Genomic DNA, 25,466 nt, shown 5'->3' on the forward strand with positions numbered 1-25,466 from the left:
TGCCTCCCTGTCCTTAGATTGTCATCTGACAATATAAAGATGTTTGTCATGCACACTAGAGGGCAGTGCAACACCGTTACATAGGTCACACATTGATGTATCCTTCACCATGAGTCTCTCAGTGAATCACATCAAACAAAAGACACAGTTTACATTTCTCTGACAGACCAACAGTGAGAACTACACAGACATTAGTGCCCAGTATGGACCAAGTTTGATCTTTAATCTCAACAGGGGGAAAAAATACATTGCGTTATGAAGCCATTTCATGGAGGAAAAAAATATTTACAAGTTATCAAGACGGGTCAAACCTCTACATAGATTGACAGCACATCAGTAAACAAAAAATGGAACCAGCTGTAAGGATTTTAAGCACTTCTTTCCAAAAAACAAGGTGTTCTGATATCCAAACTATTCAGATAGGCTAAATATATTTATAATATTTATAATATTTATATTTACAGAATACCTTAAATATACAACGTCCACCATGTATTCTATAAACAAATATCATAAGTTATTTAGGCACATTTTTGGGGGGGGGTTTGGTTGGGGGGGTTCAGTTTCAATGCCATCCTTTTGCTGTTTGCACTATATTGTACTTACACTAAAGAAATGTGGTCAGTACTGCATCATTGCCAACACGTATGTCACCCAAAGAGGCTGCGCTGCTATTAATCTCAGAACTCTGGGCCAGAGGTAAGGTCACAATGTACACAGGCATTCTACAGCTGGGCCAGGGGGGGACAACACTCAACCTGCATCTTCCAGAGACAGACAAAAGGCCCAGTCCCAAATCTATCCCTCAGGGGTGGGGTCAATTCCATTTCAATTTGGTGATCCAGGAAGTAAACTGAAAAATTCACATCGCTTCCTCTATGAGATTTTTTTTTATTTCAGTTTACTTCCTGATTTGAAATGGAATTAACCCCAAACCTGATCTTCACTTGTCCCTAGCCTAAGTCCCTTGTTGAGCAACTATAGCAGGCTTGGTGGAGTGTCCACCTTATTGCTTACACCAATACTGTACTGTATTGAGCTTCAGGACGGGGCTGAGGGCTTCCATTTGGGACTGAGCCAAGGAAGGACTAGGTGGGGAAGACAAAAGGAGATAGTATGTACAGTATACATTGTGCACACCTTTTTAATCGTTTTTACAGCAAAACGGGAAAAGGAAAACATGAAGGGGAGCAGCTACGATATCTATAAAGAATATACAGTAAAAATATAAGAGTAAAAATATGCAGATGACGATTCCCACGACTAAACACACGCAAAAGAGGGATTGGTTGGCCAGCCAGTAGGGCGGAGCACCAGAAACAACATGCTATAAGTCTGACTCGGGCATGTCCGGCATGTCGGCCATCAAGTAACCAATACCATAGCGGCCGTTGGGAGTGGAATCGGGAACCCCTCCGTTCTGCTTGCGGTAGATGCTGTTGCCGGGCATGGGCGAGGGCGACTTGGCATGGATGAGGCTGGCGTCGTCCTCCTCCTCGGGCCTGGCTATCTCCTGGATGATGCAGCCCTTCTTGTATGAGATGGTGGAGACGACGCCGGCGTTCTCGTCGATGATGTTGAAGTAGCGGAGGAAGAACACCACGGGCACGGGCATGATGGCCATTACCACCAGGGAGATGCAGACCGCCAGGCCCCATGGAGTGTAGCTCACAGACCTCTCACTGGCCTGGAGGGGGAGACCGAGGGAGGTTAGAGGTTACTACTACTGTACTACTACTACTGTTTACTATTGTAGCTCATAGACCTCTCACTGGCCTGGAGGGGAGGAAGGTTTATCAAGGTTCTGACTAGACGGAGTACAACTATGACCAGAATGTTACAACCGGTTACCAAGGATACCAGACAGGTAAACACATTGACACTGATACTGACACTAAAACCACGGGACAAAAAGTTGAGCTTGTGATAAGTGTGAAGTCCTCTTGTCTTACAGTAAGTCTAAGGGCTCTATTCAATCCGTATCGTGTTAAGTTCAGCCTACAGCGTGATTGAAAGTTAAAGGCACTGTTTCCGCGTTAGTGGAAACTGCATTCATGGTAAACTCCTGCATATGTCGGCTCAATAGGAAATTGCCTTTACATTTCTGTCGCGCTTCGGCCCATAGTCCTCTCCTCCATCTGTGCTAATCTTGATAATCCAACAGTGGAGTATTTATGACGCTAACATGGCAAAGCGCATATCGAGTGTTCCTATTGGTGAAGCTAACATGGCAGAGCGCATATCGAGTGTTCCTATTGGTGAAGCTAGCATGGCAAAGCGCATATCGAGTGTTCCTATTGGTGAAGCTAACATGGCAGAGCGCATATCGAGTGTTCCTATTGGTGAAGCTAACATGGCAGAGCGCATATCGAGTCTTCCTATTGGTGAAGCTAACATGGCAGAGCGCATATCGAGTGTTCCTATTGGTGAAGCTAACATGGCAAAGCGCATATCGAGTGTTCCTATTGGTGAAGCTAACATGGCAAAGCGCATATCGAGTGTTCCTATTGGTGAAGCTAACATGGCAAAGCGCATATCGAGTGTTCCTATTGGTGAAGCTAACATGGCAAAGCGCATATCGAGTGTTCCTATTGGTGAAGCTAACATGGCAAAGCGCATATCGAGTGTTCCTATTGGTGAAGCTAACATGGCAAAGCGCATATCGAGTGTTCCTATTGGTGCTAACATGGCAAAGCGCATATCGAGTGTTCCTATTGGTGAAGCTAACATGGCAAAGCGCATATCGAGTGTTCCTATTGGTGAAGCTAACATGGCAAAGCGCATATCGAGTGTTCCTATTGGTGAAGCTAACATGGCAAAGCGCATATCGAGTGACTGCTCCAGGTACATTACAAATCGGTGTGGATAAAGGAGACAAGAAGATACAGTCAGGGAAAAAAGTATTTGATCGCCTACTGATTTTGTACGTTTGCCCACTGACAGAAATGATCAGTCTATAATTTTAATGGTAGGTTTATTTGAACAGTGAGAGACAGAATAACAACAACAAAATCCAGAAAAACGCATGGCAAAAAATGTTATAAATTGATTTGCACTTTAATGAGGGAAATAAGTATTTGACCCCTCTGCAAAACATGACTTAGTACTTGGTGGCAAAACCCTTGTTGGCAATCACAGAGGTCAGATGTTTCTTGTAGTTGGCCACCAGGTTTGCACAAATCTCAGGAGGGATTTTGTCCCACTCTTTGCAGATCTTCTCCAAGTCATTAAGGTTTCGAGGCTGACGTTTGGCAACTCAAACCTTCAGCTCCCTCCACAGATTTTCTATGGGATTGAAGTCTGGTGACTGGCTAGGCCACTCCAGGGCCTTAATGTGCTTCTTCCTGAGCCACTCCTTTGTTCCCTTGGCCGTGTGTTTTGGGTCATTGTCATGCTGGAATACCCATCCACGACCCATTTTCAATGCCCTGGCTGAGGGAAGGAGATTCTCACCCAAGATTTGACGGTACATGGCCCCATCCATCGTCCCTTTGATGCGATGAAGTTGTCCTGTCCCATTAGCAGAAAAACAGCCCCAAAGCATAATGTTTCCACCTCCATGTTTGATGGTGGGGATGGTGTTCTTGCGGTCATAGGCAGCATTCCTCCTCCAAACACTGCGAGTTTAATTGATGCCAAAGAGCTCCATTTTGGTCTCATCTGACCTCAATACTTTCACCCAGTTGTCCTCTGAATCATTCAGATGTTCATTGGCAAACTTCAGACGGGCATGTATATGTGCTTTCTTGAGCAGGGGGACCTTGCGGGGGCGCTGCAGGATTTCAATCCTTCACGGCGTAGTGTGTTACCAATTGTTTTCTTGGTGACTATGGTCCCAGCTGCCTTGAGATCATTAACAAGATCCTCCAGTGTAGTTCTGGGCTGATTCCTCACTGTTCTCATGATCATTGCAACTCCACGGGGTGAGATCTTGCATGGAGCCCCAGGCTGAGGGAGAATTGACAGTTATTTTGTGTTTCTTCCATTTGCGAATAATCGCACCAACTGTTGTCAGCTTCTTGCCAAGGTGCTTAGCGATGGTCTTGTAGCCCATTCCAGCCTTGTGTAAGTCTACAGTCTTGTCCCTGACATCCTTGGAGAGCTCTTTGGTCTTGGCCATGGTGGAGAGTTTGGAATCTGATTGATTGATTGCTTCTGTGCACAGGTGTCTTTTATACAGGTAACAAACTGAGATTAGGAGTACTCCCTTTAAGAGTGTGCTCCTAATCTCAGCCTGTTACCTGTATAAAAGACACCTGGGAGCCAGAAATCTTTCTGATTGAGATGGGGTCAAATACTTATTTCCCTCATTAAAATGCAAATCAATTTATAACATTTTTGACATGAGTTTTTCTGGATTTTGTTGTTGTTATTCTCTCACTGTTCAAATAAACCTACCATTAAAATTATAAACGGATCATTTCTTTGTCAGTGGGCAAACGTACAAAATCAGCATATGCCAGGTAGGAGTGGAGAAGAATCTTGCACATCCCATCGACTGAAACAATAGTCCATTAAACTGAACTATTGTGTTTTGGCCTTATCCAGTTGCACCAAAGAGAGGCGACTCACCAGGTCCTTGATCCAGGCGCTGTAGCTGGGTGGGGTCATTCCCAGCTGGATCACACTGGAGCCAAGCAGCAGGATGAGCAGCAGGGGGGTCACGTACTTCCACATGTAGTAGTAGAACCGGAACGGAGTGAAGCCCAGCATGTCCTTCAGATCCTCAAAGAACCTGGGGAGGAGGAGAGACGGAGACGGGATACCACCACAGGAGGTGAAAAAACATAATGGTACTCAGTTTAGACTGTGTTGACTTTGGCAATTATGTTCAACAGGTGATAGGAGATAAAAGTACAATTTAGTGGTATTATTTCACAATTACTTTTCATGTTCAGCTCATTCTGAATACTGAGTCAAATACTGGTTTTTCCATTGTATTTGGATGGACAGCTTTGGATTTTGAATTAAAGTGGAGAAAACCACAGATTACTGCCATTCTGTATATGATTTGATATGTACTGTACATACTTGTCAGTCCCATAGACCCAAGCAACAGCAACATTCTCCAGAATGACCACTATGAGCAGAGGCAGTGTGGCAGAGTAGTCATCGAACATGGCCACCCAGTAGTTCCCAGAACGTTGGACGAACAGCAGGCCAATGAAGAAGGCCAGCAGACAGACGCCCACTGATACAGGAGGGAGACAACATGGACGTTATTGAAACGGTGCAAGGGGGAGAAATGCCATCCTCGTTAACAGAATTCATGCACAATATTTGTCAACATGTTGTTGCACTAATAAGTGTATCAATTCTAAAACATTCTCTTTGGTGCCAGACATCTGCTCTGCAGTAGAGGTAGTATTATGACACACATTCCTCAATTCTTTGACTCTTTTTCTCCTCTGAAGAATAAGGTCAGAGGGGGACCTTGGACCTTCTCAAAAAAAGATTGAGAAGGAGACGAGGAGATAAGAGGAATCACAGAAAGTTGAAATGAGAAATAATGACCCATCTCTTCCTTCATCCCCTCTCTCTGACTGACCTGTGAGGAACTCCTTGCGGACTTTGAAGGTGTCTACCAGGGGTGTGATGATGCCTTCGATGGTCCCGAACATGCTTCCCAGGCCCAGGTTAACCAGCATCAGGAAGAACATGACAGACCAGAAGGGAGACGCAGGGAAGTGGGTCATGGCCTCTGTAAAGGCGATGAAGGCCAGGCCTGTACCCTGCACGGCCTGAGGAGGACGAGGAGCAGGAGGATGGGGAGCAGGAGGAGGAAGATGAAGATGAGGTTTACGTCAGTAATATCCACTTCTAGTAAGGACTTTGTCCCCAAGGAATCACATGATTGTTAACTTGAGCCATGTTGTAGATCTACAGGGCCTCTGTGTCTGACGCTGTGCTTTCCTGTTAAGTCAATACCTTATTAATTATTCACACTGAGTTGGAACACACAAGTAACAGCAAGGGAACAGAAATGCACTAAAGTAGCAGTCTACCAAACGGTGTTGAATGAAAGGGGAAGCAACTTAAACCAAGCGGCTTCCTGGAAATCTCAAAGTGTGTAGACAAGACTGGGAGATATGTCTTACAGTCTGTGGGAAACCGCATTCAGTAACACTTTACAGCTTCCTTGTTATGACACTAAGAATGTTCATTGGATAGGCGTAGCTAATCCTGGTTTGAGACATGACAGTGTAAAGTCAGTTGTCGTGATGACACCATGTGTGACACCAGTTTTCATGACTGCTTGTAGAATGCTACCTCAGTGATTATGATCATAAAAGATACAGAATGACATATCACCGTTATACATTCTATGAGCCCCGTTCCGTCAGATGTCGCGACGGCCGTCTGCACTGACCAACACATTAGAATGATGTGCTGTAGCTGTCAGAAGACAATGGCCCCTCACCTTGTTGAGCTCTTCCTCGATGCTGCAGGAGCCCAGACCCAGAAGCTGGTAATCCTTCTCCATCACCTCTCTGATGAGCTCAGTCATCTTTTGGTAGTCCTCGGCGCTCACAGGGGCGCTGAAGTTGATGTGGTGGGGGATCAGATCACGGCTGATCTCGTTCCCCAGCAAACCCACTATCTTCTTAGTGTTCCTGAGAGGTAGAAAATGAAATAAGACCAGATTAAATGGACACTTTCGTAGACTTTGCTAATGTATTCTAGGCCTTATTTCTAATATCTTAAAGACCAGGAATGGGTCACTTTGGGGTGGGGGTTACAATACATCTGAAATTATCATGAGAGGCCGCAGTGGCTCGTGGGTCTGCATACCCAAATCCATACCCACACATGCAGTCAGAGCCGACCCTAGCCTTTTGGGGGCCCTAAGTGACATTTTGTTGGTGGGCTCCCCCCACCTTGTGAGCAAAATATTTTTGTGTCCCCTCTTGACAGCAGAGACCCATTTTTGCAATTTTATAACTCACTTCAAGCAATTCTACTGATTTTGCCATGTGGTGGAGAGAAATGATTGCAGTTTTTAATATGATATCTGAGTGACAGTGACTAACAAAATCAATGGGGGCCCCCTATCGGTAATTCAGCCATGATTACTACAAGTTTAGAAAGCTGGCTGGACTAACTTACAAATCTAAAACATTTTATCTTACATGGGCTAATTGAGTGACTGTCAGTGACTAACATAAAGAGAGAAATTGCTCATGCGCAACCATATTTTGAAATTGCATCTTGTATATTGTACTATTCTAACTTTCAACAGCAAGTTGAGACCACAACTGGGTTCCTAAATTGATCCGCTGGTCTACAAAAAGGGAGCCGCCCTCCCAAACTTCATGTCAGCATCAAAAAGGTAGATTGCCTTTGAGGCACAATGTTTTCCCTTCAACCCTTTCTGTAAAGTGTGTTCACATACTCAGTGTAATAAATACATTTGAATTGACTAATTGACGACAGCTTAATTGCGTATCCATACTTACAGCGCGACACACTTGCCGTTCATGATGTTGGCCTTGAAGCCGAGCACAGCAAACACCACCAGGGTGGCCAGCACAGAGGTGAAGAAGTTGATGAAGGAGACCAGCACTGCGTCAAAGTGGCAGTTGTTGTCCCGCTTGTTGTAGCTGGAGAAGGCTATGACGCCTCCGAAGCCCAGGCCCAGGGCGAAGAAGACCTGCGTGGCCGCCTCACGCCACACCTTGGCCTCCAGCATGATCTCCAACTGGAAGGAAATAAAGAATGGACATTTTAGGTGAGGTTCTGACAAAAGGAAGATCAACTGGAGTTGCGGACTCATCTCTCCTTGCTGTGGATTCATTTGACAAACATTTGGCTCTTTAGGACAACACTACGCTATTTATTGTAGGAATCTGTGCTCTCCTAGTAATGGACAAACCATTGTTTGGACCAGTGGAGCAGAGCAGTGGACATGTGAATCATGGTTGAGAGTGTCAAATTTGTCAAAACTGTGGAAGATTAAACAAGGACACAACATACTGAGAGCATATCCATCATGCCACTGCCCTCAAATATCCTACAGCATCTTTGTGTGGTGACAGTTACAAGGCACACACTATACAGCACACAATGAACCCTGCTTTTGATGTCTCTTTCCCTGCACACAGGAGACGCAGCGAAGGCCTTTGAAGTAGGAAGATGTCAGCCGTGTGAGAAGCAGCAGACACACGAGACTGTTGTGAAATGAACGGAACACACCGTTGTGGGTGTTACATAAAGCAGGGAGCACTGAGCGACTCCTGTTACCATGGTGAGAAGTCTGCCACCACAGCAGAGTCCAAATTAAATTATTCCTTTTGCCTGAGTTGCCATTGGGCCACGGCGGCTGAGTAGCCAACCTATAACAGACTACTGTATTTAAAAAATATATATTTCTGACACATTTTCATTTAACAGCCTTCCTCTTTAGTAAAATGAACAATGTAGAGGGCCATTGCTGTTGAATAGCTGAGCTCTGGTAAAAATCTATTTTTACATTTATGGCACATTTTCAGTCGATATATTTTCCTTCCTGTTTCAGTAAAGTTAACAATGTAACATTGATCCACAACTGGATCAAACGAGTGCATTGGATCAAACAAGAGTACATAGATTTTTCTATTGTGTTATTGACTGCACGTTTGTTTATCCATGTGTAACTCTGTGTTGTTGTTTTTGTCGCACTGCTTTGCTTTATCTTGGCAGGTCGCAGTTGTAAATGAGAACTTGTTCTCAACTGGTCTACCTGGTTAAATAAAGGTGAGATAAAAAATATATATTTTAAAAGGTGCATTGGCTCAAACAAGTGCATAAGCTAACTCTCTGAAGAAGTCTGGTTCCTGACTTTACCTGCAGTGTAGTGCAGCATGTTGGCTGTATGCAGTAGGATTTGGTTGACTGTGCCTGGGTGTGAACAAGGCACCATTACATTGGGTGAAACTATAAAGCAGCATTATTATACCTTAGGGGTTAGGGTACTGTACCTTGGGGGTAAACATGTGTCGGATGCCGTCCACGGAGCCTTTCAAGAGCAGAGCCCGAACCAGGAAACAGATCAGCACCACGTAAGGGAACAACGAGCTGAAGTACATCACCTGTAAAACAACCACAACAGAAGAACAAACGTCTTGCAACTCCTACATTACAAAGTGAATGGCTGACTTGGAGACTTTACTTATTGACAAATCTGTCTCAGACCCTGTCTCTCTGGGGTTAATAACTATATAAACCCTTAAATGTACACAGAGAGCTAACGTCAATCACATGGATGTCAAACTCTCCTGGCTCAAAGTAGATGAGAGCTTGACTGCATCACTACTTGTCTTTGTGAGAGGGATTTACATGTTGGAAATACAGAGCTGTCTGTTTAAACTACTGGCACACAGCTCAGACAACCATGCTGACCCCACAAGACATGGCACCAGAGGTCTCTTCACAGTCCCCAAGTCCTGAACAGACTATGGGAGGCACACAGTACTACATAGAGCCATGACTACATGGAACTCTATTCCACATCAAGCAACTCATGCAAGCAGTAAAATGTGATTTAAAAAAAAAGAAAAACGATAAAACTACACCTCATGGAACAACGCGGACTGTGAAGAGACACACACACATGCACACACACACGTACATTTTAATATTGTTGTATGGTGGTATTGTACATTTTAATATTGTTGTATGGTGGTATTGTACATTTTAATATTGTTGTATGGTGGTATTGTACATTTTAATATTGTTGTATGGTGGTATTGCACATTTTAATATTGTTGTATGGTGGTATTGTACATTTGAATATTGTTGTATTGTACATTTTAATATTGTTGTATGGTGGTATTGTACATTGTAATATTGTTGTATGGTGGCATTGTACATTGTAATATTGTTGTATTGTACATGTGGACATGTGATATGGTTTATTTTGTGATGTGTCTTAATGTGTCTGGACCATAGGAAGAGTAGCTGCTGCCTTGGCAACAGCTAATGGGGATCCATAATAAATACAAAGCTACTCTGAAGCTACCTCTTCTGGGCTTTATGGAAAGGGATCTCTGAGGCTGACTCTGTTGTCCCCTCCTGACCTGTGGGGGTGGCAGTAACCCATAGGGAAATACACAGCCCTGCGGACCACTATACAGTGAGTGGAAGAATACAGAAGAAGTAGCAAGTGATTGAAGTGAGTGACGCAATAGAAGGTCCTATCCCAGGGGAGGTCTACTCTACTGAACTGCTATGGGGCCAAGGGTTCTGACCGGCCTCTGGGTCAGGGCCCACACAAGAGCTTTTGTACCACTGTCCCACTAAGCTGACAGAGGGAGGGGCCTTCTTGCTTTGTGCTTGGTGATATACTGTATTATATCTGGGAGGATACTAGGGGATTGTGGTTGAAGAGCGGGGTGGGTAGGTTGAGTCACCACACAGGCTCTGAGGCGTGATTTAAGATGGTTTGGAGTTCAGTCATGAGCAGGGTTGGGTTCAGGGGTGGGCCTCTGCATGCCTGATGGCCTCTAAAGGGCAAACCAGGTCAACTGGAGGGACAGATAGAGCTTAATCCTGTGCTGGTCAAACAGTTGTGAATGTCTAAGCTTAGACTAGGTGTTAAAATGACACCACCTGAATGCCTAAGCTTAGACTAGATGTTAAAATGACACCACCTGAATGCCTAAGCTTAGACTAGATGTTAAAATCACACCACCTTAATGCCTAAGCTTAGACTAGGTGTTAAAATCACACCACCTGAATGCCTAAGCTTAGACAAGGTGTTAAAATCACACCACCTGAATGCCTAAGCTTAGACAAGGTGTTAAAATCACACCACCTGAAAGCCTAAGCTTAGACAAGGTGTTAAAATCACACCACCCGAATGCCTAAGCTAAGACTAGATGTTAAAATCACACCACCTGAATGCCAAAGCTAAGACTAGATGTTAAAATCACACCACCTGAATTCCTAAGCTTAGACTAGATGTTAAAATCACACCACCTGAATGCCTAAGCTTAGACTAGATGTTAAAATGACACCACCTGAATGCCTAAGCTTAGACTAGATGTTAAAATGACACCACCTGATGCTGTAACGGTTTAAGCTCCATTTCCCTTCGGGCCATGGGACAGGTTCAGCACACATCACTGCATTCTGTATCAGACAGTAGGCTGGCCCTCTTTGAAGTCTACTAGATCAATGCGTTGCAGTTGTTTTTGTTTATAAAGCCCTACTGCATACACGTCCACCATTCCTTACTTTATTTCACCTGCAGACGTACGAGCTCCCAGACCTGATCTCAGGGATGGCTCACTCTGGAGGGCCCTTTGAGCCCTTAGATATGCCTTCATTTTTTGTTTTGCACCTTACATGTGGATTGATCTCCAATGCACTTTAAAATGGGAGGAATTGGTGCCTGTAGGGAACTTCAGACAGTTGTTAGGGGACCTTTTTACTGAAGAATGTGTTTGTTTGTCATGATTGTGTTTAATAATGTGTATTTTAATGTGGATGTGTAGTTAATGTGTGCATTTTATTTAGATGTGTAGTTAATGTGTGCATTTTATTTAGATGTGTAGTTAATGTGTGTATTTTAAGTGGATGTGTAGTTAATGTGTGTATTTTATTTAGATGTGTAGTTAATGTGTGTATTTTATTTAGATGTGTAGTTAATGTGTGTATTTTAATGTGGATGTGTAGTTAATGTGTGCATTTTATTTAGATGTGTAGTTAATGTGTGTATTTTAAGTGGATGTGTAGTTAATGTGTGTATTTTATTTAGATGTGTAGTTAATGTGTGTATTTTATTTAGATGTGTAGTTAATGTGTGTATTTTAATGTGGATGTGTAGTTAATGTGGATGTGTATGGTTTCAGCATTGACTCCCTGTCAAAATAAAGGTTAAATATTATTATTTTTGATCAGTCATGGAAATTCAAGTGCTGAAAACATGTTGACTAGCTAGCTGGAGAACAAGCTATAGGATGAAAAATACAGGAGTTTTGGCGCAGGTACAGCCGACTAGTGCAGGGTAACGCTACCTGGAAAAAATAAATAATGTTTTTACAAATCCATACTCGGGAGTGAAAGTATCAATATAATATCCTCCAAATGAATATTTGCGATATACAACTGAATGGATATTTCTTCCTCCATCACTGTCTGTCGTTACGGCAACTCATACTTGCCATAACGGTGCTTTTACTTTGATGCGTTCTTTTGCAGCTCCACATCATTTTATGTCAACAATGCGAGCAAAAAGTAGATGTTGAGTGCAAAATGAATGAGCCATTTAGTACCCAGCCATTCAGTACACTCCCTCTTCACCACACAATCAGCTAAATGTTATTTCTTTTCTCCCTCAGTTTCTTTTTTTGTGAGTACACTCCTAACAATCATGCAAAAGAGAGCATAAAACCATGGCAACCGGTCTGCCTCCCTCTCTCCCTCGGTCTTTCTTGCACCCTCATACCCACACACAGAAAGTAAAAAGAAAATGTAGATCCCAGTGGGGATACTCCTAGGAATAGGCTTTTGTAAACGAGGGGCGAGAGGGACATTAATATTCTTTTGTGTGGCAAAGCTTCAAAGGTTCTCCTGCTCTAGTCCCTTCACTAGAAGTGGAAAGGAAAGCTCATAGCCATTTCCACTCTCTCTCCAACTTAAAAGGCCATCGAGACCGTTGTGGGGTCCAAAGAGGGCCTCAAACTTGTTCATTGTTAGAGGCAGTCCGGGATCTTAAAGGAGAATTTTCATTTTTTACAAACAAATCTCTATTTTTGACATCAATGGCATGTTAAAGAAGGGTCCAGACACCTTCTTTTGTGATTTCACATGTTTTTAAGAAACTTACCCCAAACAGCAAATCACTTCCTCATCCTCGTTGTTGTATCAGGGCTCCATAAAAACATGAACAAAGGCTCCGAAAACACCCAAATACATTGTTTTCAAAACTGAAAAGATCTCAGCATTGTGATTGCAGGTCTTTAGATGTTCTACACATTAAATTGTGTCATTCCAAACTTTATCCGCAATGTTATATTCCCTTTTGCTATATTCCCTTTTTCCTGTTTTGGTTGGTGAGCACTGCTTTCAAAACTACTGGCTGAAGAGGGCACAAAACGTATTCCCCCTCAGGAGACTGAAAATATTTGGCATGGGTACTCAGATCCTGGTATATAGAGCGCTGGACTAGCAACCGGAAGGTTGCGAGTTCAAACCCCCGAGCTGACAAGGTACAAATCTGTCGTTCTGCCCCTGAACAGGCAGTTAACCCACTGTTCCCAGGCCGTCATTGAAAATAAGAATTTGTTCTTAACTGACTTGCCTGGTTAAATAAAGGTTCTACAGCTGCACCATTGAGAGCATCCTGACTGGTTGCATCACTACCTCCGACCGCAAGGCACTATAGAGGGTAGTGTGAATGGCCCAGTACATCACTAGGGCCAAGCTTCCTGCCATCCAGGACCTCTATACCAGGTGGTGTCAAAGGAAGGCCATAAAAATTGTCAAAGACCCCAGCCACCCTAGTCATAGACTGTTCTCTCTGCTACCGCATGGCAAGCGGTACCGGAGCATCAAGTCTAAGTCCAAGAGGCTTCTAAACAGCTTCTACCCCCAAGCCATAAGACTCCTGAACATCTAATCAAATGGCTACCCAGAATAATTGCATTGCTGATACTCTATATTGTTATCATCTATGCATAGTCACTTTAATAACTCTACCTACATATACATATTACCTCAACTAACCGGTGCCCCTGCACATTGACTCTATACCGGTACCCCACTGTATCTAGTTTTGCTATTGTTATTTTACTGCTGCTCTTTAATTACTTGTTACTTTTATTTCTTATTCTTATCTTTTTAAAACTGCATTGTTGGTTAGGGGCTTGTAAGTGAGCATTTCACTAAGGTCTACACCATTTTATATGTAATCTTATACATTCAGAACAGATGTAAAATTGGTATTTTACAGTATATGTACATTAGTAGGTTGCTGCTGGTAAACATTCCTTGGAGTGATATGAAATAGGTCTAATCTACATTCGCCCAAAAGACTACAGATCATAGTCAAATCAGCCAATAACATTTGTATGGTAACGGCAGTCACCTCAAACTGTGTAGCAATCTAAAGAGAATGACAATGTTCAAGATCCAGTGCCTTCAGGAAGTATTCACACCACTTGACTTTTTCCATATTTTGTTGTATTACAAAGTGGGATTCAAATGGATTTGACTACAATATAACCTCCGGTTACGAGGATGTGAGGACGATGGTCCGATGTCAGAATGGTTCAGATAATAACTACAGAACGAAGCCAACATCAGCGTGAGCTTTGGTTGCAAATGGTATGAACTTTGAACTCTTATTCACTACAGAAGTGATACCTTCTAGCCGTTGAGTTAGCAACAGCAGCTGCAAACGCAGGTTAGGAAGGAACAGACAGAGTATCCCGTCTACCACACAATAACGTTACTACAACGGATCTAATTTACCAGCAGAGACATTCTTCAAAGGACTCGGTTGGGCAACACGGCCTTCCATCTACCACCAACCTACCGAAGCGCAGCTCAGAGTAAATATTTATTACATTTTCCTTTTCCAAATGGGCGGCAATTTAGAATGCATAAGATACTGTATTTACGATAGCACAGCTTCGCCCTTTGTTCCTCAGTCTTCCCGCTCTTTCACTCAAACCCAGCCACTTTTCTTTTGTGTAACAAGCTGTCATATCTGTTCCGTATCTGTTATCTGTTTACTTTATAACGTAATTTGTAATCAAGTTATGATTAATTATGTGTATGTGTAATTCTGTGTGATTAGTTAGGTATTTAGTAAATAAATAATTCAACCCAATTTTGTATTGCTGATTCAACTTTTTAGCCAGGGTTCGTGAAGATGACCAAGAACTTACACCATTCAGATGAGACTGAATTAAGGTGACGATTAATATTGACTGCTATTGATGTAAAATATTACTAGGTCTTTAAGAGTTTACTCGGAAGATACTGGCTCTATAAATATTCTTTCGTGGTGCCCCGCCTCTCTAGTTAATTACATTTATATGATTAGCTCAATCAGGTAATATTAATTACGGATAAATTATTTTATAGAATATCCCTTAATCCGGCATAGCCAAAGACACGACAACAGTAACTATCTAGCAAGCTTTTTTTCTTTCACTTGCTCTCTCTGTCTTACTTGCAGACTTAGGTCAATTTTTCATCGTCACTCTCTCTCTCACTCACTCACTCACCTTCCCAGAGGACTGAATGCCCTTGATCATGGCGAGGCAGACCATGGACCAGGCAGCCAGCAGACAGATGGTCATCCTCCAGTTGAGGCCTCCGCTCTCAGAGATGGAGTCAGAGATGTTCAGAGCCTCACGGTACCAGTAGTAGGTGGTGGCCGAGCTCTTCTCACACTCAGGCACTACATCTGGAGGGAGGAGGGACAACATGTTGCTGATGAAACAGGTGCAGAACACCTGGAGTTGAGTTTCTGTGGTCACCTCACTCAGTAGAACACACTTTATAATGGATTACTGTGAAGGTACAGTATGGCTAATGGCTTACTGTATTGCTGTCACTGGGTGGTATAAGCACCATGGCTTTATCACACACTTTATGTGAACTTGTACGCTAGTTATTAAGAGACACTCATTGGGGTAGTTATTGCCTCGTGTGTCGTGAAGGTGTGAGCATGTGGTGGGTGATGAGGGGGTGTGTGTGTCTTACACGTAGTGGTTTTGTTCTTGACCAGGGGACACTCGTGCCATGGCAGAGGCTGCTGGAAGGACTGGGAGAAGTAGAAGAGACTCCACCCTATAATCACATTGTAGTAGAGGGCCACAAAGAAACACACCTGCCATACAGAAACAGGTTAGTGTTTAAAACACACAATCTAAATCATCACTACCTAATAGACGCACAACACTCACTCAAATCAATCAATCAAATGTTATCGATATGGTGCTTATTATAAATGCATTTGTCTTAATGAGTTTTCTAGCAACCCTAACAGAGCAAGCGAAGGCGACACACTAGTTCAACAAAATCAGTTTAACATGGTACCACCTGTCAAACGACTACATTTAAACCATCCTCAAACAGCACGTGCTATCATGGTTGGCAGTGTTATCATGGTTAGCAATGTTTTCATGGTTGGCAGTGTTATCATGGTTGGCAGTGTTATCATGGTTAGCAATGTTTTCATGGTTAGCAGTGTTTTCATGGTTGGCAGTGTTATCATAGTTGGCAGTGTTATCATGGTTGACACATGCTGCCAGTTAGTTCACAGAAAGGTGTTGGTGACACGTGACCTATTCAGTACCCAGAATTCCTTCTGCTCTAACCTGGCTAATCAAATTATCTCCACTGCGTTGCGGCCATTAAGAAACAGAGACCGGAACACAATGACTCATGGAAGTAGTTTATACTGGCTGAGATGACATGGAGAAGACTTGTCTAGTCATCTTTCAATTCATTACCATAGAAGGATGCTAAGGGTAGATGGGTTTAAAGAAAACGTGTGTGTGTTTGCTTGTGAAGCAGAAAGAAACAGTCCTGTGTGCTTTCCCCTTTATTCTAAGAAAATGTGTATGGTGGCCATATAAAGGACGTCACACTGCTTGCTTAGCGAGTACCGCTTCCTCCTGAGTCGACTAGAACCCAGGACCTCTGCTTTGCTAGCACACAACCTCCCGAAGCAGCATCTTACCAATCGGCACCACATAAAATGCTAGCTATTCTCTGGAGCAAGTGGGGACAGGCTAAGTAAGGATGAGTAAGTTTCACACATGCCCATGTGCTACACCCACAGTCTTAGTAGCGGTGAAGCTAACTTCACTCACCACACAGCTGGCGAAACCGATGCCCCCCAGGCGAGGACTGATGTAGTTCCACACCCCGATGCTGCCCCTGCGGATCCGCTGCCCCACTGACAGCTCCAGGAAGAACAGGGGGATGCCAATCACAATCAGCAGAATGAGGTAGGGAACCAGGTACGCCCCTGTGGAGAAGAACCAACACACACAGGGTCAGAACTATGTCACACACAAACATACAAACACATGAGCATGTTGCGTACACACACTCTGTGTGCACGCAGCCACACACACACACACACAAACACGCACGCACACACACACACACACACACGCAGCTACACACACAAACAAACACACACACCATGTAGTGACTTCCCACCACACCAGTTTTGCCTCTGTGTGTCCACATAAGTATTTTGATCTGGAAAGAAACTCAGGTTTCAGATTACCCAAACTGATCTGGAAAAATACTCAGGTCTCAGATTACCCAAACTGATCTGGAAAAATACTCAGGCCGCAGATTACCCAAACTGATATGGAAAAATACTCAGGTCTCAGATTACCCAAACTGATCTGGAAAAATACTCAGGCCTCAGATTACACAAACTAATCTGGAAAAATACTCAGGCCTCAGATTACCCAAACTGATATGGAAAAATACTCAGGCCTCAGATTACCCAAACTGATCTGGAAAAATACTCAGGTCTCAGATTACCCAAACTGATCTGGAAAAATACTCAGGTCTCAGATTACCCAAACTGATCTGGAAAAATACTCAGGTCTCAGATTACCCAAACTGATCTGGAAAGATACTCAGGCCTCAGATTACCCAAACTGATCTGGAAAAATACTCAGGTCTCAGATTACCCAAACTGATCTGGAAAGATACGCAGGTCTTAGATGATGCAAATTGGTCTATGGCTACTGGAATCATAATGATGACATTCTTTACAGTTGAAGTCGGAAGTTTAGATACACTTAGGTTGGAGTCATTAAAACAAGTTTTTACATTTACATTACATTTAAGTCATTTAGCAGACGCTCTTATCCAGAGCGACTTACAAATTGGTGAATTCACCTTCTGACATCCAGTGGAACAGCCACTTTACAATAGTGCATCTAAATCATTTAAGAGGGGGGGGGTGAGAAGGATTACTTATCCTATCCTAGGTATTCCTTGAAGAGGTGGGGTTTCAGGTGTCTCCGGAAGGTGGTGATTGACTCCGCTGTCCTGGCGTCGTGAGGGAGTTTGTTCCACCATTGGGGGGCCAGAGCAGCGAACAGTTTTGACTGGGCTGAGCGGGAACTGTACTTCCTCAGTAGTAGGGAGGCGAGCAGGCCAGAGGTGGATGAACGCAGTGCCCTTGTTTGTTTTTTCAACCACTCCACAAATTTCTTGTTAACAAACTATAGTTTTGGCAAGTCGGTTAGGACATCTACTTTGTGCATTACACAAGTAATTATTCCAACAATTGTTTACAGACAGATTATTTCACTTATAATTCACTGTATCACAATTCCAGTGGGTCAGAAGTGTACATACACTAAATTGACTGTGCTTTTAAACAGCTTGGAAAATTCCAGAAAATGATGTCATGGCTTTAGAAGCTTCTGATAGGCTAATTTACATCATTTGAGTCAAATGGAGGTGTAGCTGTGGATGTATTTCAAGGCCTACCTTCAAACTCAGTGCCTCTTTGCTTGACATCATGGGAAAATCAAAAGAAATCTGCCAAGACCTCAGAAAAAAAATTGTGGACCTCCACAAGTCTGGTTCATCGATGGGAGCAATTTCCAAATGCCTGAAGGTACTACGTTCATCTGTACAAACAATAGTACAGAAGTATAAACACAGGAAGGAGACGTGTTCTGTCTCCTAGAGATGAACGTACTTTGGTGCGAAAAGTGCAAATCAATCCCAGAACAACAGCAAAGGACCTTGAGACGATGCTGGAGAAACAGGTACAAAAGTATCTATATCCACAGTAAAATGAGTCCTATATCGACATAACCTGAAAAGCAGGATGAAGCCACTGCTCCAAAACCGCAATTATAAAGCCAGACTACGGTTTTAAACTGCAAATGGGGACAAAGATCGTACTTTTTGGAGAAATGTCCTCTGGTCTGAAGAAACAAGAATAGAACTGTTTGGCCATAATGACCATCATTACGTTTGGAGCAAAAAGGGGGAGGCTTGCAAGCCGAAGAACACCATCCCAACCGTGAAGCACGGGGGTGGCAGCATCATGACGTGGGGGCGCTTTTGCTGAAGGAGGGACTGGTGCACTTCACAAAATAGATGGCATGAGGAAGGAAAATTATGTGGATATATTGAAGCAACATCTCAAGACATCAGTCAGGAAGTTAAAGCTTGGTCGCAAATGGGTCTTCCAAATGGACAATGATCCCAAGCGTACTTCCAAAGTTGTGGCAAAATGGCTTAAGGACAACAAAGTCAAGGTATTGGAGTGGCCATCACAAAGCCCTGACCTCAATCCTATAGAAAATTTGTGAGCAGAACTGAAAAAGCATGCGCGAGCAAGGAGGCCTACAAACCTGACTCAGTTACACCAGCTCTGTCAGTAGAAATAGGCCAAAATTCACCCAGCTTGTTGTGGGAAGCTTGTGGAAGGCTACCTGAAACGTTTGACCCAAGTTAAACAATTTAAAGGCAATGCTAACAAATACTAATTGAGTGCATGTAAACTTCTGACCCAATGGGAATGTGATGAAATAAATAAAAGCTGAAATAAATCATTCTCTCTACTAGTATTCGGACATTTCACATTCTTAAAATAAAGTGATGATCCTAACAGATCCTAAAACAGGGAATTTTTACTTGGATTAAATGTCAGAAATTGTGAAAAACTGAGTTTAATTGTATTTGGCTAAGGTGTATGTAAACTTCCGACTTCAACTGTATATTCTTTACAGACACCTTCAGGGAGAATGACTAAGACACAACCCATAATAGCACAGGTCTGTAAAATAGGATCTGTCTGTGTCTGTTACTCTCAGCGAATCAGAACATCCTCAGAAGAGACACATGGTACATGAGAGAGATTACAAAAACGGAAATGGTGGTTGCATTTTTACTGCTCGAGCCAAGTAACTGAAAGAGATGAATAACATCTATTGCCAGTACATTTTTTGCATAAAAACCTAACTTTGAAGTCTTTAACTATTTTGCTTTTCACAAATATTCTGATATTCTGTCAACTCTAAAGTCACTGATGGTGAATGAGAAATAAGGATATCACATATTTCAATAAGCTACATTTTCAAAACAATGTGTGCTTTTGACTGGCTTGCCTTTTGGGCAAACAGAAAAAAATGATTGCAATCACTTTCTTCCGGGGTTGAGGGTAGATGATAGATATAGAGACCTCACATTTTAATATACACTGAGCAACAATATAAACGCAACATGCATTCATTTAAAAAATGTACTGAGTTACAGTTCATATAAGGAAATGAGTCAATTGAAATATATTTCACATGACTGGGAATACAGATATGCATCTGCTGGTCACAGATACCTTAAACAAAGGAAAACCCGTCAGTATCTGGTGTGACCACCATTTGTCTCATGCAGCACGACCCATCTCCTTTTGCATAGAGTTTATCAGGCTGTTGATTGTGGCTTGTGGAATGTTGTCCCACTCTTCTTCAATAGCTGTGTGAAGTTGCTGGATATTGGAACACGCTGTTGTACACGTCGATCCAGAGCATCCCAAATATGCTCAATGGGTGACATGTCTGGTGAATATGCAGGCCATGGAAGAACTGGAACATTTTCTGCTTCCAGGAATTGTGTACAGATGGCGGTGGATGAATGAATGGCACGATAATGGGCATGGTATCACTATGCATTTAAATTGACATTGATAAAAAATGCAATTGTGTTCGTTGTCCATAGCTTATGACTGCCCATACCATTAACCCACCACCACCATCAGGCACTCTGTTCACAACCTTGACATCAGCAAACCGCTCGTCCACACAACGCCATACATGTTCAACATGTATGGTCGACATTCCGGCAGTCAGCATGCCAATTGCATGCTCCCTCAACTTGAGACATCTGTGGCATTGTGTTGTGTGACAAAACTGCACATTTTAGAGTGGCCTTTTATTTTCCCCAGCACAAGGTGCACCTGTGTAATGATCATGCTGTTTAATCAGCTTCTTTATATAACACACCTGTCAGATGGATGTATTATCTTGGCAAAGCATAAATTCTCACCAACAGGGATGTAAACAAATTTGTGCCCAAAATGTTAGATAAAATACCTGGTACTCCCTGTATATAGCTCCACAATGATCTGGTACTGGTACTCCCTGTATATAGCTCCACATTGATCTGGTACTGGTACTCCCTGTATATAGCTCCACATTGATCTGGTACTGGTACTCCCTGTATATAGCTCCACATTGATTTGGTACTGGTACTCCCTGTATATAGCTCCACATTGATCTGGTACTGGTACTCCCTGTATATAGCTTCATTATTGTGTATTTGATTTTATTCCTCTTCTTGTGTTACTATTTTAACCTCTGCCTCGTTGGGAAGGGCTCGTAAGCAAGTGGTTCGCGATAAAGTCTTCACCAGTTGTGTTCAGTGCATGTGACAAATAAAATACTTTTTTTTTTTGCTCGTTTTGACATGTTTTGATTTATTTATTTTATTTTTCTGGGTTATGTGTGTATTTATTGATTTATTGCTAGGTATTACTGCCCTGTTGGAGCTAAGAACACAAGCAGTAGGTATTACTGCCCTGTTGGAGCTAGGAACACAAGCATTAGGTATTACTGCCCTGTTGGAGCTAGGAACACAAGCATTAGGTATTACTGCACTGTTAGAGCTAGGAACACAAGCATTAGGTATTACTGCCCTGTTGGAGCTAGGAACACAAGCAGTAGGTATTACTGCACTGCTGGAGCTAGGAACACAAGCATTAGGTATTACTGCACTGTTAGAGCTAGGAACACAAGCAGTAGGTATTACTGCACTGTTGGAGCTAGGAACACAAGCAGTAGGTATTACTGCCCTGTTGGAGCTAGGAACACAAGCAGTAGGTATTACTGCCCTGTTGGAGCTAGGAACACAAGCAGTAGGTATTACTGCCCTGTTGGAGCTAGGAACACAAGCAGTAGGTATTACTGCCTTGTTGGAGCTAGGAACGTAAGCATTAGGTATTACTGCCCTGTTGGAGCTAGGAACATAAGCATGAGGTATTACTGCACTGTTAGAGCTAGGAACACAAGCAGTAGGTATTACTGCCTTGTTGGAGCTAGGAACACAAGCAGTAGGTATTACTGCCCTGTTGGAGCTAGGAACACAAGCATTAGGTATTACTGCCCTGTTGGAGCTAGGAACACAAGCAGTAGGTATTACTGCCCTGTTGGAGCTAGGAACACAAGCATTAGGTATTACTGCACTGTTAGAGCTAGGAACGTAAGCATTAGGTATTACTGCACTGTTAGAGCTAGGAACACAAGCATCTCGCTGCACCTGGTACAACATCTGCAAATCTGTGTACACAACCAATACACTTCAGATTTTATTTGTCATTGGTTGTTACTGTGTGGTTAGAATAAGGGTTATTTAGGGGGGGTTGCTAGTATTGTGTGCTGTTATTGTTGCTTGTTGCAGCATGGTTATCATTGTGTTATTTGGTGGTTGTTACTAGGTTATTGAAAGAGGAGAGACGGAGACAGACTCAGACAGTCATGTGACCACTGTAATGTTGATCTTGAGAGCTCTGATCACCAAGGTCACAGTCTGGTTTTGACAGACGTGCACCACAACGCAACAGGAGGTTCACACACTTAACATCCATCCATCCACACACACACACACACACACACACACACACACACACACACACACACACACACACACACACACAATGGGGCAGGCTAACCTTCCCAAATCCTAACCATAATGGCAGGCAACTTCTATACCTCAACCTATAAGCACAACAGCCACTCACCCCCTCCGTTCTTCTGACACAGGTAGGGGAATCGCCAGACATTGCCCAGGCCTACAGAGAAGCCCACCTGGGCCAGGATGTACTGCAGCTTGCTGTTCCAGGCTGGTCTCGCTGCATCATCCTCTGCGTCCGAGCCTCCATCCTCCACGTCCATGTCTCCATTAAGGTCCTTTCCTTCCCCATCACCTCCGCCGCCACCCACAATCAGTGAGCTCTTCTTGAAGGAATCATCACACGTGTCCTCATTGGATAGCAGGTCCCTGACAGACTCTGTGACATCGTCGTCAAGCTCTCTCTTGACGGCCTTGCTGTTTTTGGGCATTTGATAAAGCAGACCAGGGCGTGGGGCAGAATGTCTTTGGGCTGGTAGCGGGAGGCAGTTCAGTTCTGGTAGTTCTGAGGGCTTAAAGGTGGAGTCGGATAAAGACACTGTCTTGGAGGTGTGTGATGGATGGTTGTGAAGGAGTTGTTTATTTCTTCATTATCACCAAAAGCTTGGGGCAGGAAAGAAAAATAAATGATTTAGGGTATTGTACTCATATTCAAAATTCAATATTCATTATTTCAGGGCAAACAGAGTGGGGTTGTCATAATTATTAGATGTTGACACAGGACCCGTTTTATGAACATTAGGCTACAATATTGATATTTTCTTCATTATCAGCGAATGCCAAAAGGAAAGCAAACAAAATCCTAATGTATCATATCCATAATTCCAGTAAAGGCAGAATGTGAGTGAGTATTGGTGATATCACCACTCTCTGATGCACATAGAAAGAATGATGGTTTCTGTATTTACTGAGAGAAAGAGAAGAGATAAAGAGAAGGGAGGAAGGAAGTAAGGGGGGTGTCTGTCTGTGTGTAAAAAAAAGTTTCCGTTCTCTATTTCAATGAAACCACAAAAAGGACACGTTTTTATACTGTGTGCTGTATGATCACACTTGAATTGAATATAATCACCCCTAATATCTTTTCATAAGACAGAAATTGTATAGTCTGGATGGTGTCCAACCTCGTGTGTACGCTTCTTAGAAAACTTGCCATGGGCAGTTGTCGAGGATAAACGATATAATGATTCAATAGTATTCTTTGTATTTCTGTTTATAATTCCATTTTTTTTTCAAATCATATTTTTGTCACAAGGAAATAATATGACAAATGTGACCAAAATCTTTTGATGCATTGTCTATTGATTGGTTACTTTGACGCATGGCCAAAACATGGAAAGGCCATCGCTATCTCTGGAGACGATTCGGTATCCGCGCGCCCAAATAATTGACGCAGAGCACGAGGTCATTTGCATACGAACCCAAACACTCGTTGTAATCGCAGCTCAACGTGAGAGCAGAGAAAACCTATAAACGAAAAAAAAATAGAAAAACGACCCAGAATATAGCCCTAAATGTATTAGTATGATAGGTGTAATGTGATTACAATTCGGCCATAGTTTTCCACATTGTGAGTAAAATAAGACCACAATGAAACAACGTTACCATGGTGCAGATTGTAGCAGCCTATGTATTGCCTTTCACCGACAAGTGGTTTAAGCGATTAATAGATTTCCTGTGGCCACTTTCAGATTAGCCTCGTTTTAAAAGCATGGCCGTAATTTCATCAGCAAATAAACGTAAATGATAGGCCTAATAGTCTGAAAATGTTAAATTCCTTTTAGGGTGCAGCTGGAATAGTCTGTAGCTATAGCACACAGAAAGATAAAACCTACCGGTATTCATGTTGTCTTTATAATAACATTTGACTACTGTATTAATGTGCATGTGCATTTCCATGTATTATGAATAGGAAATAGTTCCATGTTCTTATTGAATACGCCACTGTATGGCACATTCCGCTATAAAGGCTAAATTAAGCTATTAGATATGCTATACATGTGTGTGTGAGAAAAAAACATGATTAAATGCATAAATGCCGAAAAAGCAATGGACCATACCTGGCGCCATATGAGCTATTGTGTATTCAAGATACAATTTGTTCTAGGAATGAACATCAATGAATTCCTCACTCCCCGCCCAACCCATCTCTCTTCTCCGTGCCATCCCTGTGGGGTATTTCATCATACACTCCCTGGCCATATCCTGCGCATTGCCACCCTATTCAGACCTACACATCTATTCCTTTTAAATTAAATGTACCTTTAGTCGTCTTCAGTAAGATGGGGATGTTGGTCCTTTTCGGAATGATGCGTATCAAGGAATGAAATTGTGACAGAAGCACATACACGGGGCAGACATCATCACTTGTAGGCTAATGCGTATATGGTGCTGTATCGCCGCTGTGGTGTTGTATGAAACAGACACAAGTGCTTCGCCTCTTCTAGGATTTAGAAATACATCCAGCGCGGTAATAGGGGTGCTTGGTTCCTTGATTTATAAATGTTTGATCCAAATTTACATTACTTTTTGCTCAATGTATCTCTTTGTATATTACGGATTATTTATGATGGTATAATTATATTCATTACCATCGTGAATGCGCAGGATAAACGAAATAATTGTTTGACATTTTTTCTGATCCCCCCCTATTTTCACTTGGTATGTTCTACTACGACTAACCCCTTATTAGCTCCTTCACTAGAAGGGGGGTATGTGTGGGTAGAATAGTCTACAGTATAGGCACATCTATTAGGACTGACTTGTGATTGTCCTATTGTACCTACAACTTGTAA

The 25,466-nt window shown here is 42.7% G+C and overlaps 1 protein-coding gene across 1 annotated transcript; it reads right to left on the reverse strand.

Annotated features, from left to right (window-relative positions):
- Positions 1-191: 191 nt before the first annotated feature.
- On the reverse strand, positions 192-25,082 carry LOC135509030 (sodium-dependent neutral amino acid transporter B(0)AT2-like). Its single transcript, XM_064929325.1, has 12 exons — positions 24,934-25,082; positions 22,784-23,277; positions 16,812-16,969; positions 15,697-15,823; positions 15,216-15,397; positions 8,958-9,068; positions 7,458-7,699; positions 6,422-6,614; positions 5,549-5,741; positions 5,032-5,191; positions 4,573-4,735; positions 192-1,687 (listed from the first exon to the last, which is right to left on the reverse strand). Exons 2-12 carry the CDS (start codon positions 23,103-23,105, stop codon positions 1,328-1,330), a joined length of 2,211 nt encoding a protein of 736 aa, XP_064785397.1. The 5' UTR covers positions 23,106-23,277; positions 24,934-25,082; the 3' UTR covers positions 192-1,327.
- Positions 25,083-25,466: the final 384 nt, after the last annotated feature.

Source organism: Oncorhynchus masou, chromosome 22 (assembly GCF_036934945.1).
Source record: "Oncorhynchus masou masou isolate Uvic2021 chromosome 22, UVic_Omas_1.1, whole genome shotgun sequence".
NCBI classification, from domain to species: domain Eukaryota; kingdom Metazoa; phylum Chordata; class Actinopteri; order Salmoniformes; family Salmonidae; genus Oncorhynchus; species Oncorhynchus masou.

What these genes read in the sequence shown, in the direction of transcription:
- LOC135509030 (XM_064929325.1), bottom strand. Translation starts at nt 23,105, where the DNA reads ATGCCCAAAAACAGCAAGGCCGTCAAGAGAGAGCTTGACGACGATGTC. An exon ending in GTGTCAGAAGAACGGAGGGG is followed by an intron (nt 16,970 to 22,783) that starts GTGAGTGGCTGT and finishes TCTTCTCCACAG; the next exon opens with GGGCGTACCTGGTTCCCTAC. An exon ending in TGGGTCTATGGGACTGACAA is followed by an intron (nt 4,736 to 5,031) that starts GTATGTACAGTA and finishes CCTCCTCCCCAG; the next exon opens with GTTCTTTGAGGATCTGAAGG.